This window comes from Xenopus tropicalis, chromosome 3 (genome assembly GCF_000004195.4).
Source record: "Xenopus tropicalis strain Nigerian chromosome 3, UCB_Xtro_10.0, whole genome shotgun sequence".
Lineage (NCBI taxonomy): Eukaryota > Metazoa > Chordata > Amphibia > Anura > Pipidae > Xenopus > Xenopus tropicalis.
In genome coordinates this window covers 102010076-102037322 of record NC_030679.2, presented here as the reverse complement: position 1 = coordinate 102037322, position 27247 = coordinate 102010076, and the positions used below count along the sequence as shown (strand labels likewise).

General features: G+C 36.9%; 1 protein-coding gene across 3 annotated transcripts in view; it reads right to left on the bottom strand.

Moving 5' to 3' along the window:
- myo5c (myosin VC) overlaps positions 1-27247 on the bottom strand; it is a 51945-nt gene that overhangs the window by 3879 nt on the left and 20819 nt on the right. For all 3 annotated transcript variants that reach the window (XM_031899192.1, XM_002936346.5, XM_012959596.3), the window contains exons 12-36: positions 25393-25533; positions 24535-24660; positions 22734-22817; positions 21857-21991; positions 20150-20247; positions 19038-19124; positions 18840-18951; positions 17085-17296; positions 15606-15771; positions 15274-15420; positions 14777-14941; positions 14506-14599; positions 14354-14417; positions 13330-13510; positions 10994-11087; positions 10214-10277; positions 9614-9694; positions 8383-8563; positions 6895-6988; positions 6105-6156; positions 5264-5366; positions 4525-4612; positions 4278-4376; positions 2726-2880; positions 548-637 (exon numbers count right to left, since the gene is read on the bottom strand). In XM_031899192.1, coding sequence (XP_031755052.1) covers positions 548-637; positions 2726-2880; positions 4278-4376; positions 4525-4612; positions 5264-5366; positions 6105-6156; positions 6895-6988; positions 8383-8563; positions 9614-9694; positions 10214-10277; positions 10994-11087; positions 13330-13510; positions 14354-14417; positions 14506-14599; positions 14777-14941; positions 15274-15420; positions 15606-15771; positions 17085-17296; positions 18840-18951; positions 19038-19124; positions 20150-20247; positions 21857-21991; positions 22734-22817; positions 24535-24660; positions 25393-25533 — 2913 coding nt within the window. The remainder of the gene's footprint in view (positions 1-547; positions 638-2725; positions 2881-4277; positions 4377-4524; positions 4613-5263; positions 5367-6104; positions 6157-6894; positions 6989-8382; positions 8564-9613; positions 9695-10213; positions 10278-10993; positions 11088-13329; positions 13511-14353; positions 14418-14505; positions 14600-14776; positions 14942-15273; positions 15421-15605; positions 15772-17084; positions 17297-18839; positions 18952-19037; positions 19125-20149; positions 20248-21856; positions 21992-22733; positions 22818-24534; positions 24661-25392; positions 25534-27247) is intronic.

Here is a 27247-nt window from a genome sequence, read left to right as displayed (position 1 = left end):
ACACACAAAGCCTCCCACTCATCACCCAGCATCCTCTAAGTTTTGTAGAGTAGAGTCACAAGGGCAGAATCAATAGGACCAGACAGATGGGGTAGATCCAATTGAGAAGGATGTGAGAGAAGCTTGAGGATATTCTCCCAGGCCCTCATATTAGTTCACTGCAAATAATGTATAAAAATAGGAAACCTGATTGCAGAATTAAAATGCAAATGTGTTATATAGCTAACACAACAGGTTTTGGGCAACGCTGCCCTTTTATCAAGACACACTGACCCAATGCCTCCCTAGTGACCTAGCAGAAGGCTATAGTGCAGTTGAATTACCTGCCCCTGTCACAAATGTATTGTGTTTGTCATGGCATTTTCAACATGTTACAAATAAATGTATCTAGAAACAAATGATCCTTTGAGAATGCCACATATCCCTATCATTTAGCTAAAATTATACATTGCCTCTGCTACATCCTACAGTTCCAAAAGTGCCAGAGTAGGAATGATACAAGGCATACAACTAAAGCAAAGACATAGGACAAAATTGAAAGTAGTACCTCTTCCCCGCTGTACTGCTTTAAGCAGTTTAGAAAATGGTGGACATTGGAAAGCCAGAATGACAACATCTCAAAATCATCTGCATGTTCCTAGAGAGAAACAAAGCAAAACATGATGCTAAATGAGATACAGGTATCGGACCCCTTATCCGGAAACCCAATATCCAGAAAGCTCCGAATTACGGAAAGGCCGTCTCCCATAGACTCCATTTTAATGATATAATTCAGATTTTTAAAATGGATTTCCTTTTTCTCTGTAAAAATAAAACAGTGCTTTGTATTTGATCCCAACTAAGATATATATCCTTACTGGATGCAAAATAACCCTATTGGGTTTAATTAATGTTTTATTGATTTTTTAGTAGACTTAAGGTATGAAGATCCAAATTACGGAAAGACCCCTTATCCAGAATACCGTTGGTCCCGAGCATTCTGGATAACGGGTCCTATACCTGTACTAAACCCACTGTCTGCAGCCACATGGCACACAGCTGCTTCTTCTGCATTTGACTTGTGTCAATAATGGAACAGAAAAATGCATAAAGAACTCACAAAGAGGTACTTAGTGAGGTAATTACTTGTGTTAAAAATTTCAAATAAAGGCATATTGATGCAATACCCTTATGCCCTAAAACAAATTTTTATGAATTTTTAATTTTTTGAGGCTGAATGTGTGAGCAGCTTAAGTAATTTTTGGAACATTTTTAGTCATTTTAAAATTAGTGTAATGTAGTTAGTTAATGTAATTGCTGTTGAAAGCATTATTTCTCTGGCTGTTAACATTCACTGCACTTCTGGCTCTGACTCCTGACACCATGGTCTAAATTAGCTCATTAAAGCTGGTTAATCTCCTAGAGGAGACCTGACTCCTGTTACATTGTACACAGAACAGAAAAAGATGAACAAACTCTGCTTTCACCTGCAATTACATTTACAAATACATTTGCCATTTTCTTAATGCAGATAATCTTTTGGGTGGGGAACTCATTTAACTTTAAGTGAGCCTCACTCTTGTATTTATAATGGCTATTGCTAGAGAGTAATATAAGTGGCTATGTTTCAATGGTTATAAATTTGCCTTAAATCAGGAATATCTAGAATGAGGCTTCTCAAAAAGGTCAAAGTATAATTTCCAGCATTTATGGATTAATTAAATAATATACTCTACAAGTCAAACATTTTTAAACACTACTTTTTAGCATTCATGTTAGACTTTGAAGCAATGCACCCTAAAATGTAAAAAAAAAAAAAAGTTTAGAAATATGTGCATAATAGTTGACAAATGCTTGTGACTTTTATTTTATTCAAAGCTAGAGTTACCACCTCACCCCTTTCAAAGAGGACACTTATTGAACACACATGCTGCAAGTTGGATGCATGGATCAAGTATCTTTGTGCATTCAACTTACAGGATTTGTATTCAATAAGTGTCCTTTTTTTAAAGGGGTGAGATGGTTACCCTGTTCAAAGCAATCTAGATCTAATTAGAAATTGTCTAGCAAAAAGTCTGGCAAACCTAGACTGACTTCAAGATCAGATAACAAGTAAATAATGGTGACAAGGAAAAGATAGTCTGCAGCAGACATTAAGACACTGCTGAATGAGTTCAAGCATAAGCAAATGTCCACTTTAGCAAGGCAGAGTTCCCAGAAGAAGCACAGCTGAATGGTCATGTAGTAGCTTTTAAAAGCAACCATTAAGCATGGAGGAGGTAGTGTTTTGGTTTGGGGTGTTTTTTTGGCTTTCAAATTGGGAACATGCATACAGTGACTAGAATGCTACCAGAGTATTCTTCAGCACCATACTATGCCCTCTGGGGTGAGACTTACTGGGCAACCCAAGCCAATAAGTGCAGAACATTTGTGGGTAATGTTGCAGAAGATGAAGTCTTCAATTAATAGAATGCCCGGAATTTATTCTAAATTAATCACTGCAAAAGGTGGTAAGTCCAAGATTAAGATTGTTTTTGTTTACTTAAGTAATATTTGTCATTTGTTTTTATTTTTCAGAAACAAAATCTTGTTCTGTAACTTTCTACTTTTAATTAGGCACTGATAAAATGTTTAAAAACATTTGACTGGTACTCCTATGGAGAAGAAACATTTATATAAAAAAAATAGCGAATGTAAAAACACTTCAGAAATATTATCATTAAGTACAGAGATCAGAGCAACTCACCTTAATAACCTGTTTGATGCTGTTAATGGAAGCATTCATCAGAGATTTTATTCTTTCAGCATTGTTTATGTAGTCTGTGTACCTCACACACATGAACATAATGTGAGCTGGCAGGCCTGGGATCATGTTGACTACAACACCACGAGGTTTGAGGTCTGTCATAATGAGAGAGAAACCTATATCAGACACCTGCAGTACCAGCAGCAGTAAATATTCCAACAGTGCAGTGGAGAATACCTGCCTATTAACATATTAAAATGCCATCAACTATTAACATGGTCCTTATTCCAGAAGGAAATATACTGTATCAAAGAAGGCTGCCCCTTCAGATGAAGTTACCCTGTCATCACGGAGAAGAACAAATCAATTTTACCTTTACCATCTGTTTGGCTTAACAAAATTAAAGTTTACATGCAGCAATGAAATAGAGGAAAGCAAGTGGATTAAAAAAAATGCCTAAAAATAATAAGTGCTGGCACCCAAAGCACAGAAATGTACTAGTGAAATATGTATTTCATTAGCATGATTGGAATTTTTATTTCTGCAGCACAATATGTCCACAGATCCCTCTGATTTACCCCTGAAGCCTTTAATGCATTTAACTAGGGCCACAAAAGAACTCATTAAAACACAGACACAATAGAGTCTCAAATGCACGTAGCAGTATACAAATCATTATGTCAGTTCAATACTTGCAAGTTTATAACACTAAAGTATAGACAACTGTTTTATACAGTACAGTTATTTCAACTAAAACTATATTAATTTGCAGATAGTAGTCAGCACAACACCTCAAATCTATTTTGAAATAGTGCAGGTTCCCCAATGGCCACTTCCCATCGGTATATCCAAGCAAGAACAATCTGGAACAGATCTGTTCCAGATTGTTCTTAAATAAAACTATACTACCACCTGTCATTTTTGTGGACCCAGAACCAAACTGGTGCTCATTTACCAGAACTGGGCACAGTTACACAAAGCAAGAGAGCATTGGGGCAAATCTAATACTATCTTCTATCTGGCCTTGCAGTTTTGACTACACTACAGTATACCTATCTAAATAAAACAGACCACCCAAAACTCATGTTTTATTCATACCTTTTTAGCTCTGTATTAGGTATAAGCAATTGACCAATAAATCGTTGTATACCCTCCTATTCCAGCTCTGTTATGGCTCTGGACTGTAACCTGTTCTGATCTCAAAACTAACATCTGCTCTTATAAACAAGTGGCATACACTTTGTTATATTACATTGTAAATACTTGCTGCCACTTTATAAATAATAATTACATTACATACAACATAATGTATTGTGTCAGTCTAAATAACACGGACAAGTAGGGTTGTGGTGATGAAAATATTTAATCAGAAACATTGAAAACGGCACTGAGTCATAACATCTTTTGGTTCACTATAGCAACCCATTACTAAAATATTATGATTTGCAGACAGAGAAGGAAAGAAATATTGTGTTTTACGCGATTTCCTCCCCAGCAGCACCATCTTGTGTTTCATTTGTACAGAAATAACATTTTCAGGGCTGTAACTTACCTAGAATAAGATTCCTGATAAGTTTTGATTCATCTTCTGAAGCAAACTCCAGCATTCCCAAATAATCTTTAAACACTGTTGGCACCCTTACTTCATCATCTAGGGAAATACAATGCAAACTGAAGTCACATGAAAAATATAGCACAACTTTATATATAATGTTTCTGTACAAGAAAATGCACTCAGATCATGGTTCAAGAATGTGTGTTTAAAAAGCTGTAATCACTTGACTTTGTGAAATGCCTACCCTTTTCAATGGACTTCGTAAGAGCCTTTATCTGATCTTGAAGTTTCCTGATTGTTCGGTCTTTCATATCTACCTGTTCTTCAAAGTCCTAATAGAGAAAAAAGGTATGTATCTACCTAAGCTGTTTTGTGCAGTTTATAATCTGTGAAATAACATCAGAATCTGTATATATAGGGTAAGATTTGTGGTCAGTTTTATAAGATGACCAGAAAACATTAGTCCACTGGGGAAGAATGATACTTATAAGGGTGAAGACACACGGAGCTACTAGTAGCAGCTACCTTTTCATGGCTACTGAACACCAAAAATACCCTGCCGTAGACAATACTGAGAATTGCCTCTGCTAAAACACGTTGAGACTGCTATCAGTAAAGATCAGCATTGTCTATTCTAGTAGTCACTACAAATACCTGCTACTAGCAGCTCCATGTGTCTTTACCCTAAGGGCTCTGGCACACGGGGAGACTAGTCGCCCGCGACAAATCTCCCTTGTCGCGGGCGACTAATCTCCCCGAAATGCCATTCCTCCAGCGAAAATGTAAATCGCCAGTGGGATGGCATACGCGCCGCCGCGATTTCCCCGAAAGTTGCCTTGAGAGGAAACTCAGTAAATGAATTGATAATGTTGGGGCAGGAAAGGTTAAATCATTGAGAGTATGAATCCATTTTTAGATACATGATCATATTGCTCCCCTTGATTCACTTTCAGATTCTGTACAGAGAATAAGACAATACAAACCCTGGTGTCTGCTTCATTTTGTTCCTTCATATACATATTGTCTGTCTGAATTGCTTGTATTTTGACATTTGCCATATCATTTTCTCTCTGACCATTCCACAGTCTAAGTTAAAGTGAAACATGATTTTAGAATCATATACTCAAGTGCAAAAATAAGCAAATATGAGTTATGGATATTATACACAAATGAGAGCCATCCAAATTCATCATTAAAAAAAGGAAGAATTATGTACAGGGTTCCCTAAAGCTGGTCATACATGGCAAGACCTCCCCAAACAAGGGCATCTTTTCAGCCAGATATCTGTCAGACAGGCCTGTCTAAGGGCCCCATATACAGTCCAATAAGTTGCTGAGTAATTGCTGAGTAATTATGGAGTACTGCGGGGTGTGGAGAGAGTCCTAATAGACTTCCTTGACTGTGAATAAGGCCCTTGACTGTAAATAAACTCTGCAGCATTTCCCTAATGTGACAGAACAGAAGTTGCATAATAACGTGCATCACTTTTTTTTCAAGTGATTCCAATATTATAATGATTATGAGTAACTGTTACATTTAGTGTTTTGTTACACTGTATAGGAGTGTTCATAGGCATTGTAGTGGGATTAAGAAATTCCTTATCTGAATAATTCCAGTGCAAGGAAGTAATGCATTAGCAAGAGACAATAAGCCACACTGGTATGCTGAAAATAACTATTATTATTATATTCTAGCTTGGGGAAGATACGCATCAGTAAATCCCTACTGTGCTAAAAGATTAAGTAAGTTTAAGTTGTTGTGTAGACAGAAGTTTTATATAAATGGTTTTTATGTAATAGAAAATGAATCATTTGAGCTACTTACTTGAGGGATACTTCATCCTCATCAGGATAATTTTTCCTGCGGTTAGATTTTTCTGGGAAAATGTAATATGGTAACTGTTATACTAAACGTTAATGTAATAGTTAAGTATCTGTACAATTAAAGTGTATTTCAATTTAAAGGAGAAGCAAAGGTAAAAAGATTTATTAGGAAGCTCCTCTATCAAAAGAAAGAGTCCTCTATCAAAAGAAACACAGGATTTATTTTCTTCTTTTGTGTGAACATGTTCTTCAGTATAAGACTTTCTTCAGGGCACGTCACAAGTTTTCTCAGTTTGCTCCTCTCTCCCCATGCCTTCTCTGTCCACCCCCACTATCCCAGTAACCTTTGTTAAAGTACAAGACCTTCTTAACCCTTCTTCAGTTTAGTCACTCTTCTCTAGATTTACTCTATTTTAATAAGTCTTCATGGATACATTTTCCAGATGTGACCTTACCAATGCATGGTAAAGGAAAGGAATTACAGCCCTAATAAAGAAACATGTGTATGTGTATTTAGTAGGGTTAGTAGTACTGCAACACATTGTGCTAATCGTGCCCAGTGTCTTGAAGTCTGAATGTCTTAAAGCAGTCCTGAGTGTAATCCATGTATAGGGAGGTATAGGTTTATATAACATGTTTGCCTTGTGAAAAATTTCCTTGTATGTGTGTATTTATGTATAAATGATCTCCAGAAGCAATGTTACTCCTGGTAAAAATGAGAAGTGTGAAAGAGAATGAGACAGAGAGCAGAATTACATTTAAGCAGTTTTCATTTTCTATAAGAACTTTACCAGGCAATTTCATAGTTTGCTCATAGAGACGGCCCTGTAGGTCCATGTTTTGTTCCTCAAGTTCAGCCAACTTTTTCCTCAGATCCTTAACCACCTAAGATGGAAAATGCAATATACCCCAGTTAGACTAAGAAGACTGCAAGACTCTATTACACTATTTTGGCTGCATACAGCATATTAAAAACCTTCTTCCTACAAAGCAAAGGCTATATAGCTTTCATCATTATCCAGAAGGGTATCACACATGTAACCCTATTATGAGCGCAGGAATATTTTAGGAATAAATTCCATTTTTTTAACTGAAGCTCAGTGGAATATATTATGGTAGCACTAATATCAGTTTCGTACCTAGTCCCAAGAAGTGGCCTGACATTGGCCAAAACAGAATCCAGATATTTCTGGTCATTATATTAAGCTATATCCATACACTATATTTAGACCACTTAAAGGACCAATACCATCAAAAATATATTTTCTACATTTAAAGTTTGTATCTGTTGATCCAGGACCTACAAAAAAAACTATTTCTTGGCAACAAATGCCTTATTTTATTTAAGAGGAGGTTTTCCTTTTCAGTATTTAGTCCTGTAGAGAGCCATAAATGGCATTTCACCTCTGTTCCTCTTTCTGTGTAAAGCTGGCCATACACGTGGCGATCTCACGATGTTTCGTACGACCGTCGGTCGCACGAAACATCGTCAGATCCGCCACACACCATTCAGGGCTGAATCGGCAGGTAAGGAGGTAGAAACAATAGGATTTCTACCTCCTTCTGCCGATTCAGCTCTGAAGGGAGAATTTTGGTCAGGCGCCTTCTATGGCGCCCAATCAAAATTTTCTAACTTGGCCGATCGGCGAGCCGACCGATTTCAGCAGCTTCCTGCGATATCGGTCGGCTCGCTGACATGCCATACACGCACCGATTATCGTACGAAACGAGGTTTCGTACGATAATATCGGTGCGTGTATGGCCACCTTAAGACCTAAAGCCTATTGTACTCTACAAAGCTTATCTGTTAGCTGCTGTGTAAACCTGTTCCTTTTTTCCTTTTCAGCTAAAATGGCTGCCTCCATGGGTAGACAGCAGCTTGTTTATGTAAACTATAGTAATGTTTCTGAAGCACATCATTTTTTATGGAACCCTCTTATTATTATGTAAAAGCCTAACAATTTATCAGACTACATATATATTCATGCTATCGCTATCTATGCCATAGTCCTAGAACACACTATCACACAATCTAACTATAGTAAGTAAAAATATCACCCCCTAAGGAGCACATTTTTGCAGATGACTTCTCATTACACCTTATAGCGAGGAGCAAAGTATCATAGGAGATCCACAGTATTGATTACTTTTGAGCTTCCTTTAATTACAAAAGAGTTAATACTCTGTTCATAAAGGAATAACAATGATAATGCTTATGTTTAGCTTGTAGGTAAAATCTATAACATTAATCTGCTGCAGAAAGAAACAAAGAACACTACCTTATTATCAGATCTCAGCCTTTCAACTTCAAGAGTGATGCTCTCCTTTGAGTCTTTTTCCTCCATGTAAGAATTCTGTATCTGTTTAATGTCATCATGGAGGTGCTCGACCTTAAAGTTCAACAACTCAATATCCTTTTCATAGTTCTCTCTCTGTGTCTGAAAATGAGCTTCTAGTATTCTTCAAGTTTGAAAAAAGAAGATAAATTAATAATGCAGTAAATAATTTTCAATAATGATATTAATGTACATTTAAGAAAAAAATACATTTAGTCTAGGTATCTAGGAAATTCATATATTACCCCACATTATTTAATATATATCATCATCCTATCACCATTCCTCAGTCTGCTCCCTTTCACCTTTCTTTTGAGTTCTCTACATTTATTTTCTCTCTTTTTGTTTCTCCTATTTCCTTCTGCTCTCCTGTTCTCTATAACCCTCTATGATGCATCTACCTTCCTCATCTGTATAACCCTTCTCCATCTCTTCTACTTCTCCTCCAGAAATCTTTTTCCCCCCTTTCTTTTAATATGCTTTTTTTCCTTGTGCTTTCAACCTCCCTGTTTAGCTTTTTTCTTCTAAACTCTTTTTGGACCATTTTATTCTGCTATCCACTCCCTTGTATGTTTATTCACCATTTCTTCATTCTCTTTTTTCAATTTAAATTTTATTTTCCTCCATTTTCTTCTTTTTCCTAATTCAGTCTCTAAATCAGGCATAACCTGCAGTGCTAACATTTTCTACAGTTTCGGATACTTTTTTTTTTTCTTCAAAGTGTAAGTTTCAGTACAGCCATGTGGGGAGTTACAGCCCCTATAAGGAGATCCAATGTTTACTCTTCAGTCTTACCAATCCCTATGTGGCTGTGTTGGGACTTACATGATGTTTAGCTGTAGGAGGTTAGATAGTAAAATTCCAATTCTGGAAGTTATGTACTTAAAAGCACGCAGAAGCGGAGTAAAGCCAAAGAAAGCTTGAGTATTAAAATGAAAAAGTTTTGGGTTTCAAAACTATTGCATCCTCCCTTAGGGGATACTCCACAGAAATCAAGAAGTGGAGGGATGGCATCCTTCTGCACCCTTCCCACTTCTAGAACTGCATTCATTAGTAGGGACAGAATTGTCGATGGATTTTTAGGTAAAAGACACTGTTTGCAGTTTAGTCTAAATGGAATTCATTGGTGCTGCCTAAATTAAATGGAAATTATTGTATTATAATAGATACATACCTGGTTGCTTTTTTCAGACCTTCATAAGCAAACCATATTTCCCCATCTTCATTTAGATTTCCTAGTTCCTCTTCAGCCAGTCTTTATATTAATGTAAAACAAATGTGGTTAATTATATGAAGAAGCAGTATTAATCTTTTTATGCAATTTTTTGAAATTCAAGGCCCCATGATGCACAATTCAAACTGCATGATGCACATTTATGATAATGAAAACTTTCACATTCATAGCCAATTTGATTTGATTTGAATACTTCTTAATAATAATTTGAACAAATCTAACTGCAGCTAATTTTGCACTTTTAAACATCCTCCTTTCCACTGGATATTCCATGCCACTAAGGAACTTATCTCATAAAATTAAGAATGTTAGTACTAAGCTAGCCTCATTCAAACTTGGGAAAGGCAGAGGGTTATAATAGATAATACTGCAAAGTTCATATGTAAGGTGTGAGTTATTATATTGTTAGCTAATAGGTAAACATGAAACTGAAATATTCTATGTATTATGATACTGGTCCATTTTTCAAGCATAAATTATATATATATATACATTACATAATTATAATATACAAAAGTATTGTTTGAAAGACAGTGTTACCTAGCTTTAACATCCTCTATTTCAAAACTGTTCAGAAGCTGTTTTGCCATTTCATCCAACTTTTCTGTAGAACAAAACAAAAATGTATGGATATTTTGTTGCCTTACAATTCCAAGCAAGTGCTAATCCAGTCTAAACGGCACAGTAAAGTAAAGGCAATGCATTAAACATCTCACTGGGCACTGGGTACTAGCCATCTCTGACATAGCACTCTGATTTATATCTTCATTATTATTATCATTTATTTGCAATTTGCATTTATTTGTTATACTTCATTCTGGGTATATTTTAGCTAAAATTAAACTGTATATGAAAAATGAGTTGTCTCATGATTGCTGATTGTTGCATGACATTGCTGAAATGCTGGTTAAAAACATCTTGAAATAAAATGGACTGACAGTTACTAACAGGCTGTTAGGGAAGTAAGAAAAGGGCATCCTGCCTGAAACTGCTGTTAAGTCCCATATAATAAAAAACATCAAGAAAGCTAAGATGTAGAAAAAGTATATGATGAGGGTTACAGACTTTGGAGCAGTACTCAGACAGATAAAAAAGTAAATAAAAAGGGAACACCTTTTCAGCAGGAACAGGACATAAGTGTGAACATGCCCCAAGGTAATTGCAAAAGAAGGATATCTAGTTTGTGGCATTCTCTCAGGAAATTATGGGAGTCAGAGCATATGGGTCCGTAGGATGACCAATCCAGGCATAGCGCATACACACAATTAAAGTAATGACAGCTGAACATAATATTTTAGTCAGTACAGCACTAATATTTACCTCTCATTTCACGCTTTTGTTCCTGTAGTTGATGTTCTAAATCCCTTTTCTGGTTTTCAAGAAGCTCAATATCTGTTTGAAATGTTGGTATTTTCTGAATGAGACATGACAAATTGTTAGACCTAATTTCTAACATGTATATGTATCAGTGTTTGCAGTGGTTCCTATTAGTTACTAGGAGTCATTTACTGACAGTGGGGCAAAGTGCAAGAAGCTGCCACCTTTTTTGCATGTCTTTAGCCATGCCTCTATACTGGGGGTATCTTTGAGGCATAGATTTAAATTTTATTTTCCTCCATTTTCTTCTTTTACCTAATTTAGTCTCTAATTCAGGCATAACCTGCAGTGCTAAAATTTTCTACAGTTTTTATCCAAAGTGTAAGTTGCAGTACAGCCATGTCGCTGTGACAGACAGGGAAATTAGTCGCTGCGCGACAAATCTCCCTTGTCGCGGCCGACTAATCTCCCCGAAATGCCATCCCACCAGCGAGTGGGATGGCATACGCGGCACGCCAATTTGTCGCAGTTGCCTTGAGAGGAAACTTCTGCAAGTTTGGCAAATCATCATGCCACATATGCCATCCTACCAGCGATTTCTCCCTGTGGAATGGCATTTCGGGGAGATTAGTCGCCCGCGGCAAGGGAGATTTGTCGCGCGGCAACTAATCTCCCTGTCTGTCACAGCCATAAAATCTATTCCTTTTTTTCTTGTCTTCTGGAAGGACACACAAACAAGGTGTGTATTGATAAGGTGTGTAATTCATTATGTCATTTTATGAAAGACTGATCAGATGATGAGATTTGGATGTGAATAATGCATAATGCAATAATGCATTCTCTCTCTCTGAACTCAGCCTTTACATAATAGCCCTTATGATTGACTGTCCAGTTTGTTACTTTGTGCTGCAAAATAACAAATATGTTTGTAAAAGCCACTGAGAGACACAACTGCAGAACTTGCTGCTCAAGTGCTTTTATTTGCACTATGGTTTTTTATCTGTGACACACAGAGAGATCAGTTGAGTGACGAGAAATCTCCGTTGTCGCGGGTGACTAATCTCTCTGCAATGGCATCCCACCTGCTAGAATGTAAATCGCTGGTGGGATGGCATATGCGGTGCCGCGATTTGCCGAAGTTGCCTTGAGAGGAAACTTTGGCGACTTCGGCAAATCGCAGTGCTGCGTATGCCATCCTACTGGTGATTTACATTCGAGCTGGTGGGATGGCATTGTGGGAGATTAGTTGCCCGCGACAATGGAGATTTGTCATGGCGCGACTAATCTCCCCGTGTGTCACGGCCCTTAGTGCTCGAAATTTGTTGTGTACATAAAAGGAAATCCAACTTCAAACGCGAAGTTGGATTTCCCCTTAGCTACGGGTTCAGGGCCCCGAGCACCTGGACCAGCCAGGGATTCCGGTGAGCTATACTGACCCGCGCTGACTATATTTGACTTTTGTGTTCCTTAACAGTACTAGCGACGGGTCCGGGGTTTTCACACCCGGACCTGATTATTTAGATCGGTACGCACCGTATTTTATAAATAGGAGCATTCAATTATTATAAAACTCTCTTTTATTTATATTTATACCAGTATTATTTAGGTTATCGTATTCTCATTATTTTGGATTAGTGTAAATAAAAGCACTTCTCCAGCAGCAAGTTCTGCAGTGGTGTCTCTCAGTGGCTTTTACGAGCATATTTGTTGGACTGTTTACACCTCTGGTGTCTATATATAACCCCAGTCACAAATAGTGCTGCAAAGTTTTTAGAAGTGGTGTAAGTATATGAAAGTGACAGGCATTATTATATAGCTTCAGAAATGCACTATAGGAAGTAAGTCAGGCAGCTGTAGCCTTTCCAGTAAGGCTGTGCTTACTTCCCCATTATTCATGTGCTTTTTCATCATCTGATCATTCTCACAATTACATAACCGCAATTATTACATAACACAATAAGATTTCCATAATGAAGTAATACCATGGAATGATATACCTAGCCACATTATGCAGTTTTCTGACTTAATATAGATTCATGAACTTAACTGGCAGGCATATCAGTGCTTAGTGGTGTCTATTGTTTTTCTGGTGTATAAGAACAAAGGCAGGGTGTGTTTGTTTAGCATGTGGTGTTGTTGTACACATGATTTCCTAGTCGGTGTGTCAGAGCAGTCAGCCTTAATCTCAACAGTAATCAAGAAAAAAGAATGTGTTTGATGTGAACTTATAATAAGACAGCCTATTATATACTATAAGATATTGCCTATTATGGTTGTACAGTGCATAGCAGAAAGCCAGTATAAAATGCAAAAAGTGGCCAATAACAACTTGGTCATACCTTTACTTGGATGGAAAGTTGGTCTATCTCTTCTCTTAAACCATCATTGACAAGTTGCTCTTCTTCTGCCTGCTTCAGGAGATGCTTATTCCTCTCCTTTAACACTTGGATTTCATCTTTTAATTTTTCTATCATAGTGTCGAATTCAGTAACCTGGGCTTCAAAATGTTTCTCAAGTTTCCTGTATGGAGAAAGAAGTATCAATAGCTTTCATACTAACCACATTCTTCTTACAACCATTTCTTTTTATATTTGGTTCATCAGGTAACATCCATCTAACAATTTATTATATACAGGATCTATTATTCAGAACATTTGGGAAATGAGGTTTTCCAAATAACGGATCTTTTCATAATTTGAACCTTCAGTAATTTAGACCACAAATATACCTAGTAGGATTGTTTTGCCACCAATATGGATCCATGTAGCTTAATTAAGATCAAGTACAAGGTACTGTTTTATTATTACATAGAAAAAAGTGATCATTTTTAAAAATTTTAATTATTTGCTTATAATTAACTGTATGGGAGATGGCCTTCCCGAAATTGGGAGTTTTCTGGATATCTAATTTCCAGATAAGGTATCCCTATTCTAAATATATGTATATCTGTAAGTGTAACAACAGTAATAAGGGTGGTGGGATATGTTGATGCCTTTATATCAGTTATACAACTACATATTTATTCATATAAATACTTATTTAGATGTAACATACTTATTATGTATAACAAGAAAGATAATGGCACTGTTATAAGGCATACACGGAATGATGGAGTAAGGTGTTCTTCAATACAAGTGTGCATTTACAACAAGCTTTTTCAAGTCCTTCCTACTAGAGACAAGCAAACGCTACAAGATGGCAAAATTCATGTCTACTCTGTCATAAAACCCGACTTGACTAATCAGGGTCATTACTGCCTTCTATAAGCTCCCTGTGAAAAAATAAACTGACAATATTTATATATATATAAATTAATATATAATATTTCAGCACAGAAATGACTTGTTCTACAAGATAACATACATCCTTTGTTTTTCTTCTTTCTCCACATCAGTGAATAGTTGGTTAGTGAGCTGATCCATCTGATCTAAAACAAGGAAAAGGTTCAAGCATTAAAAAATGAATAAAAGCCTGGCACCCTGACAGGGACTGTTGCTGTTTCACAGATGACTAACCTTTCATTTCTTGGGTTTTGGTCTCGAGTTTTACTTCCATTTGATGTTTCTGCTCAAGAAGTTCAGCATTTTGGGCTTGAAGCTTTGTCATTTTCTAAAAAAGATAAAAACACAACATAAATATGTCACTACAGGTACAGATTCAGGTCCGTACTGCAATTCCAGAGAGGATGCTGTAGAATGCCATCAATAGTCCCAATGGAGGGGGGGTGGGGAAGCATTCTTTTGCTTAGATCCCGTTACCCATTTATAGACTTAATGATTAATTAACCTCCTCAGCTTCTTCCTTGTACTTCTTTCCCTTTTCATCCAGATGTTTCTTTTGGGAGGAAATTTTTTCCAGCTCCGATTCGAGTTTGTGCACTTTATCCACATCGTGTGTGTGTGACGACGCAAGGCTTGTCAGACGTTCCAACAGCCCATGGTTCTCTTTGTTCTATAGGAAAAAACACAAGTGTTGTACAGACTGAATTCTAGGAATTTATTGTCTTGCCCTCTACCTTCCTTCTTGCAGGTTTATATCCCTTATGGAGATTTGTTGTCGCACCTTTTTCATGCCACTATTATAAGAAGCAAGCTGCAATGGTGCCACTACAAAACCAATGGAAAGCAGAAGCTGCCTCTTTTAGTGACAGCTGTGCTGGTGCTTCAAACTGGAGGCATTTCTAATTGTCATCAAAAGTTGATATTACTGTTACTTTCCAAAAGTTGCCACACAATCCTGCCAAGTCTCCAGGTATGTTGTTTCCTTATATTTCCTTAGAATACCTGATCTTCAAGTTTTTTCTGCAGGCGCTGCACTCTGTAGGAAAGCTGGATGTTGAGCACAAAACGACGGACGTTCTGGAACCTTCGCCTTGCCAGCCAAGCACGGGCGTATTTCTGCAGTATTAAAGCCTTGTGCTCTTCTCGCATCTTCAGAAAAGAAAGTTAAAACAAAAAGCAGTCACATTTGCACACCTTTACACACTACCAAGTTGGGTTTTTAAATCTAACTAAAGAAGTATTCTTTAAGGAATGGTATTTCTATATACTTTTAAAAAAATAATGTAATTTATACAGCAGCAGATAAAAAATAGCATTGGTTTTTGTTTTAATACCTTGTGATATCTCTTCCTAGCCAAGTAACCACGTGTGAATGACTGAATGGTCACTGTGGCCACCAGGATAAGTTGGTAGATGCGACGGACTAAGAATCCCCGAACATATTTCTGGATAATGATTGCTGCCCAAGCATGCTTCAGGGCTTTTCCACTTATTGCTTGCCTAAAATAAAAAAGAAAATAGAATAGCTGAGGCTAAGCACACCAGATATGTCCAGTCAGCTTGTTTAAAGTGGTCAGTGCTCAGTGCAGTAGTCTGCAGCTGGTAGCTATCATACATTTCCTAGGGTTTACCTAAGATGCTATATGTATTGAGAGCAATAAAAACACAGAGTGCTAGTCTTGCTTAAAAAAACACGGAATGTCCCTGCAAACTGTACATTGTGTGATTAACATAGCACAAAATAGTGCTGGTTTACCAACATGCCATAGGTGTTAAATTGTCCCTGATACTATAAGTCTATTCCAAATTTAGCTCACTACATCTTTCAACTCATGAGAAAATGATAGAAAAGAATGATAAATAAAAGGAACACCAAAAATGAAAAATGTATTAAAGTAATTAAAATATAATGTACTGTTGCCCTGTATTGGTAACAGCTCTGTGCTTGCTTCAAAAAAGCTACTATATGTTATATAAACAAAACAGCTGTGTAGCCACGGGGGAAGCCATTCAAACTGGGAAAAAGGTAGAAAAGGCACAGGTTATATGGCAGATTACAAATAAGCTCTGTAAAATACCATGGGAATAGATTTACAGCAGCTCTGTTTATATAAACTATAGTAGGTTTCCTGAAACAAACACACAACTTTTACCAGTGCAGGGCAATAGTACATAATATATTAATCACATTGATAAACTTTTTTCTTACTGCTTCTTTAAGGAAAATCTATTTTCTCTACTGGTGATCAAAATAAAAAAAAAAAAAAAAAAAAAGGGAACTTTAACAAGTCTGCTAATTGGTAACAATGCAATTTAGCATCTATGTTAGTAAAGCAATTAAATATGTCACAGATACATTATTTCCATTTTAAAAGAGTCTTATTTACAATGCAGGGACAAGGTACAAATGCCAAAACAGGAGCAATGCCTTACTGAATAGATTAAAAAGAGTGGCCCCATCTGTATGGGTACAATTTTGGACCAATTAGCAGGCAGTACTAGTGCCTGGTTTTAAAAATGAGTCCTTATATGTGCTAGGTAACTTCACATCAGGAGGAATTTAACAGTGAGTATGCTAGTATACACATGTAAGTACAGTACATGCTGATTTCAACACAGGCCTGACAGTGAGTGTGTGTTTAGGCACCCACAGACCTGAGTGAGTGTGTGCTAATGTACAAGTGAATGTGTGGTGAACACAGAGCCTTGGCAGTAGTATCTGCTCATGTACACACAGCCTTGGCAGTTAATAAATGAGGATGTACACAGTATGTGCTACTGTACAAAGACTCAGAGGTAGTAGGTGGGATTACCTAACAGCTCTCTGGCCCCGGAAATACTGCTGTATGACAATGGCCGAACGCCGGGCCCGGCTAAACTTCTTCTTTTGCACCCATCCTCGTACGCTCTTTTGGATTATGACGCAGGCATTCCTTAGCTTGTCTGATCTCAATTTTTCTAAGTAAGCCACCTGGCCAGCTCTGAAGAAGATTTTGGTTCTTCCAAACTGATATTGGTTGGAATCCTGAATGGTAGAGACAAAATAATGGCATAGAAAAATGACTAACACAGCAGGGATGCAATCATTGTTATTAGAATAATGAAACTGAACACTTTCATTTGGAAAGTACATTCAGCCACATTACTGGTATAACTTATAAGCTTCTTACTTTTAATATTTATAGAACATTCAGGCAAATGACTGGTATAACTAACAAGATGCTATACCCTTCCCTGAGTTTTCTTTTATTGCAGTGGGAAACTGTAGCGCTTACTGCAGGGAAACTCTTTGCCATTTACTGCACCACTTAATGCTGTTGGTATATAGCATTGTCATTTTATGCTGAAGAACTAATCTAAGCTAAACTAATCTAATATCATGCAACCTAACACTGAGTCATACACTGTGTTACCTAATGCTGGGGAATACACACTATACCCTAATGCTGTGGGAGGGATACATTGCACCACCTAATGCTGGGGGATACACAATGCCACCTACTGCTTGGGGACACACTGTGCCACCTATTGCTGCGGGATATAGACTGCCACCTAATACTCAAGGATACACACTGTCACCTAATTCTGGGGGATGCACTATGCCACCTAAAGCTAGTGGATACACACTGCCACCTAATTCTGGGGGATACACACTTCTACCTAATGCTGGGGCACAGTCTATGCAGATTTTTGGCTGTGTGCTTTTCCAGCTTATAGGCCCATTGAGGATTTAGAGCCCCAGGCACTTTAGGATTCAACCCTGTTTTCCTCTACCCAAGTTACTACATGCTTAGTGAAATATAAATTAATTTACAAATTACTGTTTAACTTGCAATCTTTATCTGTTAGTAACCTGTAAATACCAATATACCCTGACAAACAGTGTTAAAAATGAATCAAAGAGTATTAAAAGGAAGGCATGTCTTCCAAACAATGAATGTAAATCCCAATTTACATGAAGCTTTGGCTTGAAGAAATAACGCTTAGCGATGATACGTTTTTTTGCGCATTAGATATGCAGATTAACGCATGCGAAGTGACTGATTAATCTTATACTTATTTATCTTAAGTACTTATTTATCGCATGCTTTTTAACGCAAAAAAGCATGCAATAAGAGTTATCGACCTTAGTGAATCGGCCCCTAAATCTTATTAAAGAGTCAAAAGGGGGTTGACAATTCTCCCAAAATATCTTGTTATACAGGCCCACCTAGTGGTGACAAAGTTTATTACACACAAAGACAAATATACACACCCGGCCAGTGAAGTTTGACAGCCAATACTGCAGGATATAAGAAATCACAGGCCAGTTCCATGGCCATTCCAGGTCACTGAACTCCAAGGAAATTCTAATATGCTTCTACCATAAAGTAGGGGTACATTGTTTGTTATAAGAGCAAATACAAATTCTATACCCAAAGTGTAAAACACTGTGAGGGATTTGTAGCGCTCAATAATTCAAAGCATTTATCAGTAGAGATTCACCTTTCTACTCATGATAAAAGGAGCCTACATTTTGTTCTGTTTCCCTTCCTTTGGAAGACCCTATTGCTCATAAGGTGACGTACCTGGATCAGTCTTTGCAGTACTATTTTGCAAATGTATTTCTTATCATTCAGGGACAGTTCCTGCTGAGTCATAAGAATGCTGTAACGGCCAAAGAACTCAATGTATGTCCACCTAAGAAAAAAAAACATATATTCGTATATGTGTCAGTCAAACAAGATGCTCTTAATGCTTATTTTGAGAAAAGTCTGCACCCGTACCTGGAAGGGTAGCTTTGTGCACTGATTCTTATGGTTTCTAGAACTCCACAGGCTCGTAGCTGTTGAACTACTCTTTTGGCATCAAACCTAAAAAAAAAAGTTAAAGAAAAGCACATAATAGGTGCCTTTTGTATTCAGAAACAAAGGTTAATAGACAGAGACAGCAGACCTGACAGCCACTGGGGATGGGGGGCAAAAGGACTTGTGAGGGTTTTGACTAATACATGTATACTAAACTGATCATCGCACCAATGTGTAATAGTATTTTTTTAATGACACTACTGGACAGGGCACCTTGGTCCATTTTGGGTATCTTCACTACTTATGATGCTCACTAGTGCATCTTATTGTTGATTCTGTATGTAGGCTGGCCTGACTCTATGTTTGATGTGTACCCTGCTAATGTGATATCATTAGAGTCCTTTTTAGATGCTGGTGATATTAAACCTGGAAATATGCTTTAGCTCTCTACACCCTAAACACTTTCATATCATCTATTATGTTTGTTTTACTCTGTAACATTTAAAGTGGTACCAACATGTTCCTATGCAAACTGATAGGTGTCACCCCCAGTTCAGCAGTACCCACTGCAAAAATCTGGAGAGAAAGAGATGCACTACCTTACTTACACACTGGGATGGGGTTGGTACAATCATACCACAGCCTGGTGTACAAATGAAAATAGCTCTTCAGCCTCTAATGGAATCATGTCCCCTCCATCCGAGAGAAAATGACTAATATTAACTATACTAACACAGTGTTTTTTTTTAAAAAGGAAGAATATTTTTTGTTTTCTTGCATTTACTATTATTGGCCACATTTTTTCTCACCAAGCATGATTTTTTTCATAGAAAACCAATGAGAGCATTTATCACATTATTTTTTTTTATTAAAATTTTTTTTACACTAAAAAAAAAAATGTAGGAAAGAACAATAAACATGGGAACATTTCATGACAATTTGAAGTCTTTCTCAACTTTTTATAAACCTGCACCAAAGATAAAAAACAGCATTTGCCTGTGACTTGTTGGGAGACACAAATATTGTACGCAGGCCATATTAGGGCTTAAAGTCTTGGAGGGACAAATAAAATACTTAGATTTTTTACTTACTCAAATGGAAGTTTTAAATCGTTGGGCTTTATGCATCGTACATAGTGTGGTGTTGTTGCATTAAGGGTCTCCATGAGCAAACATAACGAGTTCCGAAACTACAAATATATACATTAACAACAATATGAAACTGATAGCAAGGTAAGCATCTGAAAAAAGGCACAGAATTCACTGCAGAGAATTCTCTCTTGTGTGTTTACCAAAATAATTCAAGGGAATGCTGAAAATAATTTTAAACTACTAAATTGTAAAGGCATTATTACAACATGAGCAATATATACAAAATGGCTTAAATGTCCTTCACCACAATACTAAAATGAAGGTAATAAAACTATTTAAAGGAGAAGGAATGTTAACAACTAAGTAAGCTTTATCAGAAAGGTCTATGCAAATACAGCCATAAGCACTCACAGAAACACTGCACAGAGTCATCTATCAAAAGAAACACACGATTTCTTGTCTCCTTTTTTCCTGTGCCAGAGTCTGCACAGCTCTGTCCTCTGTCCTGCTCCCTCTCACCCCCCCCTTAGGAATGTGGATCTGAGCCAATCAGCAGGAAGCTTCCTCATAGTCTTACAAACTGCGCATGTACAGGGGTTTTGGTCTTGGTGCAGGAGCGAGGCATTATGGGAATTTTGTTTACAGAGCTCAGCGGTTTTTTTTTATTTTTGAGATTAACTCTTTATTAGCCTTTCCTTCTCCTTTAATGACATATCAGTACATACAAGTATATTAAATGTATGGGATCTATTTTCGAGAAACCCTTTATTTAGAAAGCTCTGAAATACATTTTGCATGGGGTCCTATTTAAGCAAATAATTCCTAAATCTTAGACTGATTTCTCCTTTCCCTGTATTAAGACAGTAGCAGATGGTAACAAAGCTGTATCAATCCATGTTGGTGGCAAAACAACCCCACTGGGTTTGTATTGTTTAAGCCTTTTTCAGTAGCTTGAAAATTACAGAATTATCTGGAAAACCCCAGGTCACGAGCATTCTGGATAAAAGATACCACACTGTTATTGTGTCTTATTCATTTTTTTCTTGCAGTTATTTTTGAAGACACGTATATCCTTTGACAATATTTAGCTGAATTAAGCAACAGCATACATTTAAATTTGTTCTATTCTAATAGGTCTCAGCAGGAAATAGGGGGCACAATGTGGCACATTTATACATACCTGTGCCATTAGCATATAAGGACAGGTTGAGGCAAAGAAGAGACAGACACTGAGAAACCTTCACCAGCACCTTAGGGAAATGAGGAAAGAAGGAATCAAAGAATGGCACAGACAATATACTTCAGAAACTTAAATATAATAATGTATCATTTAGGTATGGCAATATTTTTCTGAGATTTTAATTATTCACCCCCTAATCCACAAGAAATGATAAAAGATTCTCATTCACTGTATAAAAGCACTCAGCCAAAAGCATCATAATATTCAACTCTTACTTGCAGAATCATGGAAGGAGGCATATAAATTACTACTTTATGTCCCGGTGGGCACCTGTGCATCCAGAACAGCAGGCATGAGCTAAGAATTCAGAGCCATTAGCCCAAACATACAGGCTGTCTGTTTCTACTTTTTAAAAATCTCTTCAATACAAGATTTTTGGAGCATGACTGCCAAGGAGTAGGATTTGTAGGAGTTTCTACAACGTAGCCATATGCAAAGATGTCGAATTGTGCACTGAGTTTACCAACCTTGCTTCCCACAGTCATTCTGAACTCTTTATTTGATGATTTTATCGCAGGTCTTGCAGATTTCACCTGGATTCCAGAACTGAATTGTGCTGACTTGCTTGTGTTGTCTTGAAAAAAGCTGGAGCACAGCTGAAACTAGAATTTGCAAGCAAAACATTTTTCTTCTGAATGGTAATTGCTACTTAATAAAATCTATAGTATGAAATGATGACTACTGATTGCATTCACAAAGCTAAAACTTTTAAATGGCTCACTGCCGCTAAGCACAATGATGCAAACAAAATGCCCAGGTTCATGTACAATGTAACAGCTCTGTCAGGAATATCGTTTCGCATACACCATAGGTTGCTCTCCTTAAGTTGTGTGTCACATGTTGCAATCACATTTATTTTATTAAAATGCTTGTACTAGTGACATAATGCAAAGGAGTGCACAATCTGCGGGCCTGCGGGGCCCAAGAGGTGATGGGCCTCATTTATGTTGTTCAAATAACAGGTGGTTAGCAACCAGGGGTGACCAGTAATACTTTTAAAGTCAGACACCAGAGAGTTCAAGTCATGCCTCTGTCCTACACTATGCTACAAGAACTACACCATTATTTAGCTAGGAACAGCATGGGCTGTGCTTCCAAATCTCATAGGATAGCTCTAGGATATCAAATCTTTAAGAAAATGGGAACACTTAAAGGACAAGGAAAGGCGGATTCACTGAAGGGTGCTGCTACGTTTTTTGCCTGCATGCACATGAATCAGGGTCAGTCAGTGCCGGGGAAAGGCAAGTAAAACGGTGGCATGGCACTCTGCTGGTTTTATTATATGACATCATGTAAAAGGGTGAATAGTGAACATATATGTATTGTAAGGGAAAATCTACAAACCTTACTAGTCCTCAGAAGATCAATTAAAACATCATACACAGTGTCTCGGTTTTTCTCCAAAAATCCATCACACTTATATTCTACCTGCGCAGTGGAACAGAAGAGAAAAAAATGTAATATGTAGTGTTTTTACGCTATCAGTATCATTGTATTAGAACAAATACTATTTATCGCCCTTAAAGAGATACTCCCATACCCTAATTTTCATTTTTTTTTTAACCATTAAGTTTTATAGAGATACAGATTACAGACAGAGTTTCAATCAGGACATCAAAGGAGATATCTTGTGATACAAAGCATATATCAGTCTTTTATGACCCAACCAGTGGTTATTGGTGAATCTCATTATATTATTCCATACCCTGTGCATCTGTGTTTCACTATTTTTGTGCTTTAATGATTCTACCTTTAACTACTACATTAACTCCTAACTTTCAATTTTAACCCCACAGAAATATAAAACATGATAATAATAAATAAAAAATAACTGATCCATGGAGTCTTCCCATTTATGCCCCATTTAGGTTTGTATTTGAGGCCTTAAAAATGGCTTCTGTTCATCCCAAGAATGTTTAAATTAATTTTCTAAATGAGTTCCCACCATAAAAAATGATTAGGTTATGTTTCCTTTCTTCTGGAAAATGTCGCCCTCTGTTAATTCCCTTCATACACCTTAAAATCCTATATCACCCTCTACTTTCTCTCTTCTAAGCTCTACTTGTAAAGAACTTCAAGTTTTTCCCAGTACTCTGTGTGAATCTCAGGTATACAGGTGTGGAATCAGTTATCCAGAAACCCATTATCCAGAAAGCTCCGATTTATGGCCATCTCCCATAGACTCATTTTAATCAAATTATTTAAAATTTAAAAACATACTTCCTTTTTCTCTGTAATAACAAAACAGTACTTTGTACTTGATCCTAACTAAGGTATTATTACTTTAAATGATTTTGTAGTAGACACATTATAAAGATCCAAATTACACAAAGATCCCTTATCTGGAAAACTCCAGGTCCCAAGCATTTTGGATAATAGGTGCCATACCTGTATGGAGATGTGCGTTTCTAAAAAGTATGGTTCTGTTTGCTTTGATTCAATTGACCTTTCCTATATCTTGTACTTTCTATACAATTCTGCTGGGCCAGCTATTGTATTGACTGGCAAGAATTAATATTTCTGATCTTGCTATTAATCTAAGGGGAAAAAAGGAAAAAGTGTATTCTCATGTCTATAGCTGGCCTTACATGCACCAATAAAATCGATTGTCGGACCATGTGTGGGCTCCAAATTATCATCACGATAATTTTCATATCATAGCGATTGGTCGTTTAGTCGGCCAGGTTAGAAAATTTTGGTTGGATAACTAAAATCTGAGCATGTATTGTGTATCTGAGGATATCCTTGGGGGACCTACAATGCATTTCCAGAAAGTCACTTTCATACTATTGGTGTCTGTCAACAGAACATCCTCTGCTTTATCTAACAATTTCAGTCTGAATGTTAGTTAGATCGTTGCTTTAAATGTACAATTGATATCTGAACGTTCGTTGGAAGAAAACTAAAATCTGAACGTGTATGGCCACCTTAAGGGCCTGGAAGATGTAGCAGTCCTTAACTTCTTGTATATAAGCATTTTAGTTGTTTTGCGCAGGATCACTGGTCATGGTTTTTGTGGGAAGAAACAATAATAAATTAGTAAGTATGAATGGAAATCTAGAAACTATCAAGGTTTGTTAAATTCAGTATTCAGATATAAAGAACCGAAATGGAACAAATGATTTCTGCGTAAACAGTTGGTTACCTTATCTGCAAAGTGCTGTATAATGAATGATCTGTTGGACATTCGGGGCTTTTCAAACAAGGGGTTCTTGTTAAGGTAGTTATTATACAGCTTCTGTAACCAGTTTTCGTCTGTTCCTTGCGGCAGCTGAAATGAATGGAAATGATAAGTGGCAATAGGAAACCAGAAAGCGGAGCAGTGCATGACCTGCTAATAACAGAGTGTATTAGAGGAAACTATTCGCAAAGCAGAAGCAATTTCTGTAATTTAATAAACATAATTACTACTGGTATTCAAAGGACATCTCTTCTGCAGTATCATCATATAAAATGTAGCAGAACTACACAGGCACCAAGAGCACTAAGCTCTCAATAATTTGTACTACTATTTGGCTTTTCATGCAGCTATAGATTTTTGTTATACTGTCATTTTTGGTTTTGTTTTATATATGCACCAGTTGATGGTAAATAAAACATTTAAAGGCTTTTACAGCACAGGGTTGCTTTTACAGAGCAATAGTTTTGGTTGCAGGGGTCAATGACTCCACTGAGGTGGCCTAGGGAATGCTACCCACACTCGCCTTTCCGAGGGGGCTGGGTGGGCTGCATCAGTCTGCCTTAATATAACTATAATTCATCACTTAAAAATACTGTTAATTTACTTAAAGGAGATGTCCTCCTTTAACAAGGTCCTACCAGACTGGTAGTATTTTGCAGAAAAAAACATAAGATGCAAAGAATCTGCTCAGAAATTGTGTAGATTGATTGTACTAATGATGGGCTGCAGTAGATGCCATAAAATATTTCACTTATTTTAGTATACAGATCTCTATTATTATATGCAAACTCTCCATTATGCTTGTAATCCATAAAACTGTACCAGGCACTCTTCATCTAGCAGGTCCAAAATGCCCATCTTTGCTTCAATGAGGTCAATTACTATTTGGTTATCATAAAAGTCAATAAGAGTCCATGGGATGTCTTCCTTCATATATTCTTCCTGCTCAAGCTTGAAAACATGCTAGGAAACATGCAAAAAAATACATTGTTTAGGTGCATAATACAAAACATTTGAAGTCCATTTAAGTGGAGTAATACCTTGGTTTCTATGGACATTGTCTGTATACATATGTAGCTATGCCTCTGTACCTGAGCTATTCACTTATGTGTTTATATATATATATATATATATTTACTGTATATATATATATGACCCATAGTTTGTTCTACACATTTATTTTTATATATATATATTTTTTTTAATTTTCATTCTATACTGTTTTAGGGGGGCAGCACTAAGCATTATTTATTTGGCTCATGATGTCAAGGTTAGTAAGAGAAAATGTGCTTTTAAAGCATTTAAGTTAACTTTTAGCAGGTACAAGGAAGCAAATAAAGCATGCAAAAAAAAATCATAGAAGATAGAGATGGAAAGGGGTATTGCAGCTAGGAGTAAAATTAATCCAAAAATATTTTTTAAATATGTTAATAGTAAAAAAAATTATGCAAGAAGGGGTGGGACTCTTATTGTCACAGGGGGGGTCAGCTGGTTGATGAGAACAGAGAAAAAGCAGAAATTCTAAACTGTAACTTTTCATCTGTCTACAAAACTGAGGAGCCAGCTAATCAGGGCTTTCCTTTTAATAGACTCAATTCTAGTAATATAACTACTGACACATGGGTCATTCAGGGGGAAATTCAGAAGAGACTTGAACATGTAAAGGTAAACAAAGGTCCAGGACCAGATGGTATTCATCCCAGGGTATTACACAAGCTTAGTGCTGTGATTGCTTTTGGAAGGGGTAGAAACAGATAGGATGCTTGAATACATTGCAATTCACAAATAACTATCAATTTGTGCCAGCATGGTTTTATGTGTAAGAGATCTTGCCAGACTCATTTAATTGCCTTTTATGAGGAGGTGAGCAGGAACCTCAACACTGGAATGGCAGTGGATGTCATCTACTTAGACTTTGCTAAAGCACTTGATACAGTATTGCATGGAAAGTTAATGATAAAATTGAAAAATATTGGCCTGGCACATAATATTTGTACTTGGAACTGGACTGCAAAGATTGCAAAGAGTTGTGGTAAATGGAACATTTTCAGCAGGAGTCTGTCCTTGGTCCTTTTCTTTTTAACTTGTTTATTAATGACCTGAAGGTGGGTATAGAAAGTACTGTTTCTATTTTTGCTGATGACACTAAATTGTGCAAAGCTATCAGTTCCATGCAGGATGCTGCCACTTTGCAGACCGATTTGATTAAATTGGAAAAGTTGTCTAATTCCAGGCAGTGTCATTCTGTGGCTACTAAAGCAAATAAAGTGCCGTCTTGTATAAAAATGGGCATTGACTCAAGGGATAAAAATATAATTTTGACTCTTTATAGGTCCCTGGTAAGGCCTCATCTTATATTCAGTGCAATTTTAGGTTCCAGTTCTTAAGAATGATAATACTGATATAGAGAGAGTGCAGAGACATGTAACTAAACTGATAAAGGGGGTATTCTTTTTTCCCATAAAAACGACCAGCGCAACAGAGGCCACCCCTTTAGATTAGAGGAATGGAACTTTAATTTGAAGCAGCGTAAATGTTTTTTCACAGTGAGGGCAGTGAGGTTGTGGAATGCCCTTTCTAGTGATGCTGTAATGGAAGATTTTGTTAATGCCTTTAACAGGGGTCTGGATGAGTTCTTGAACAAACATAGTATCCAAGGCTACTGTGATACTAAAAT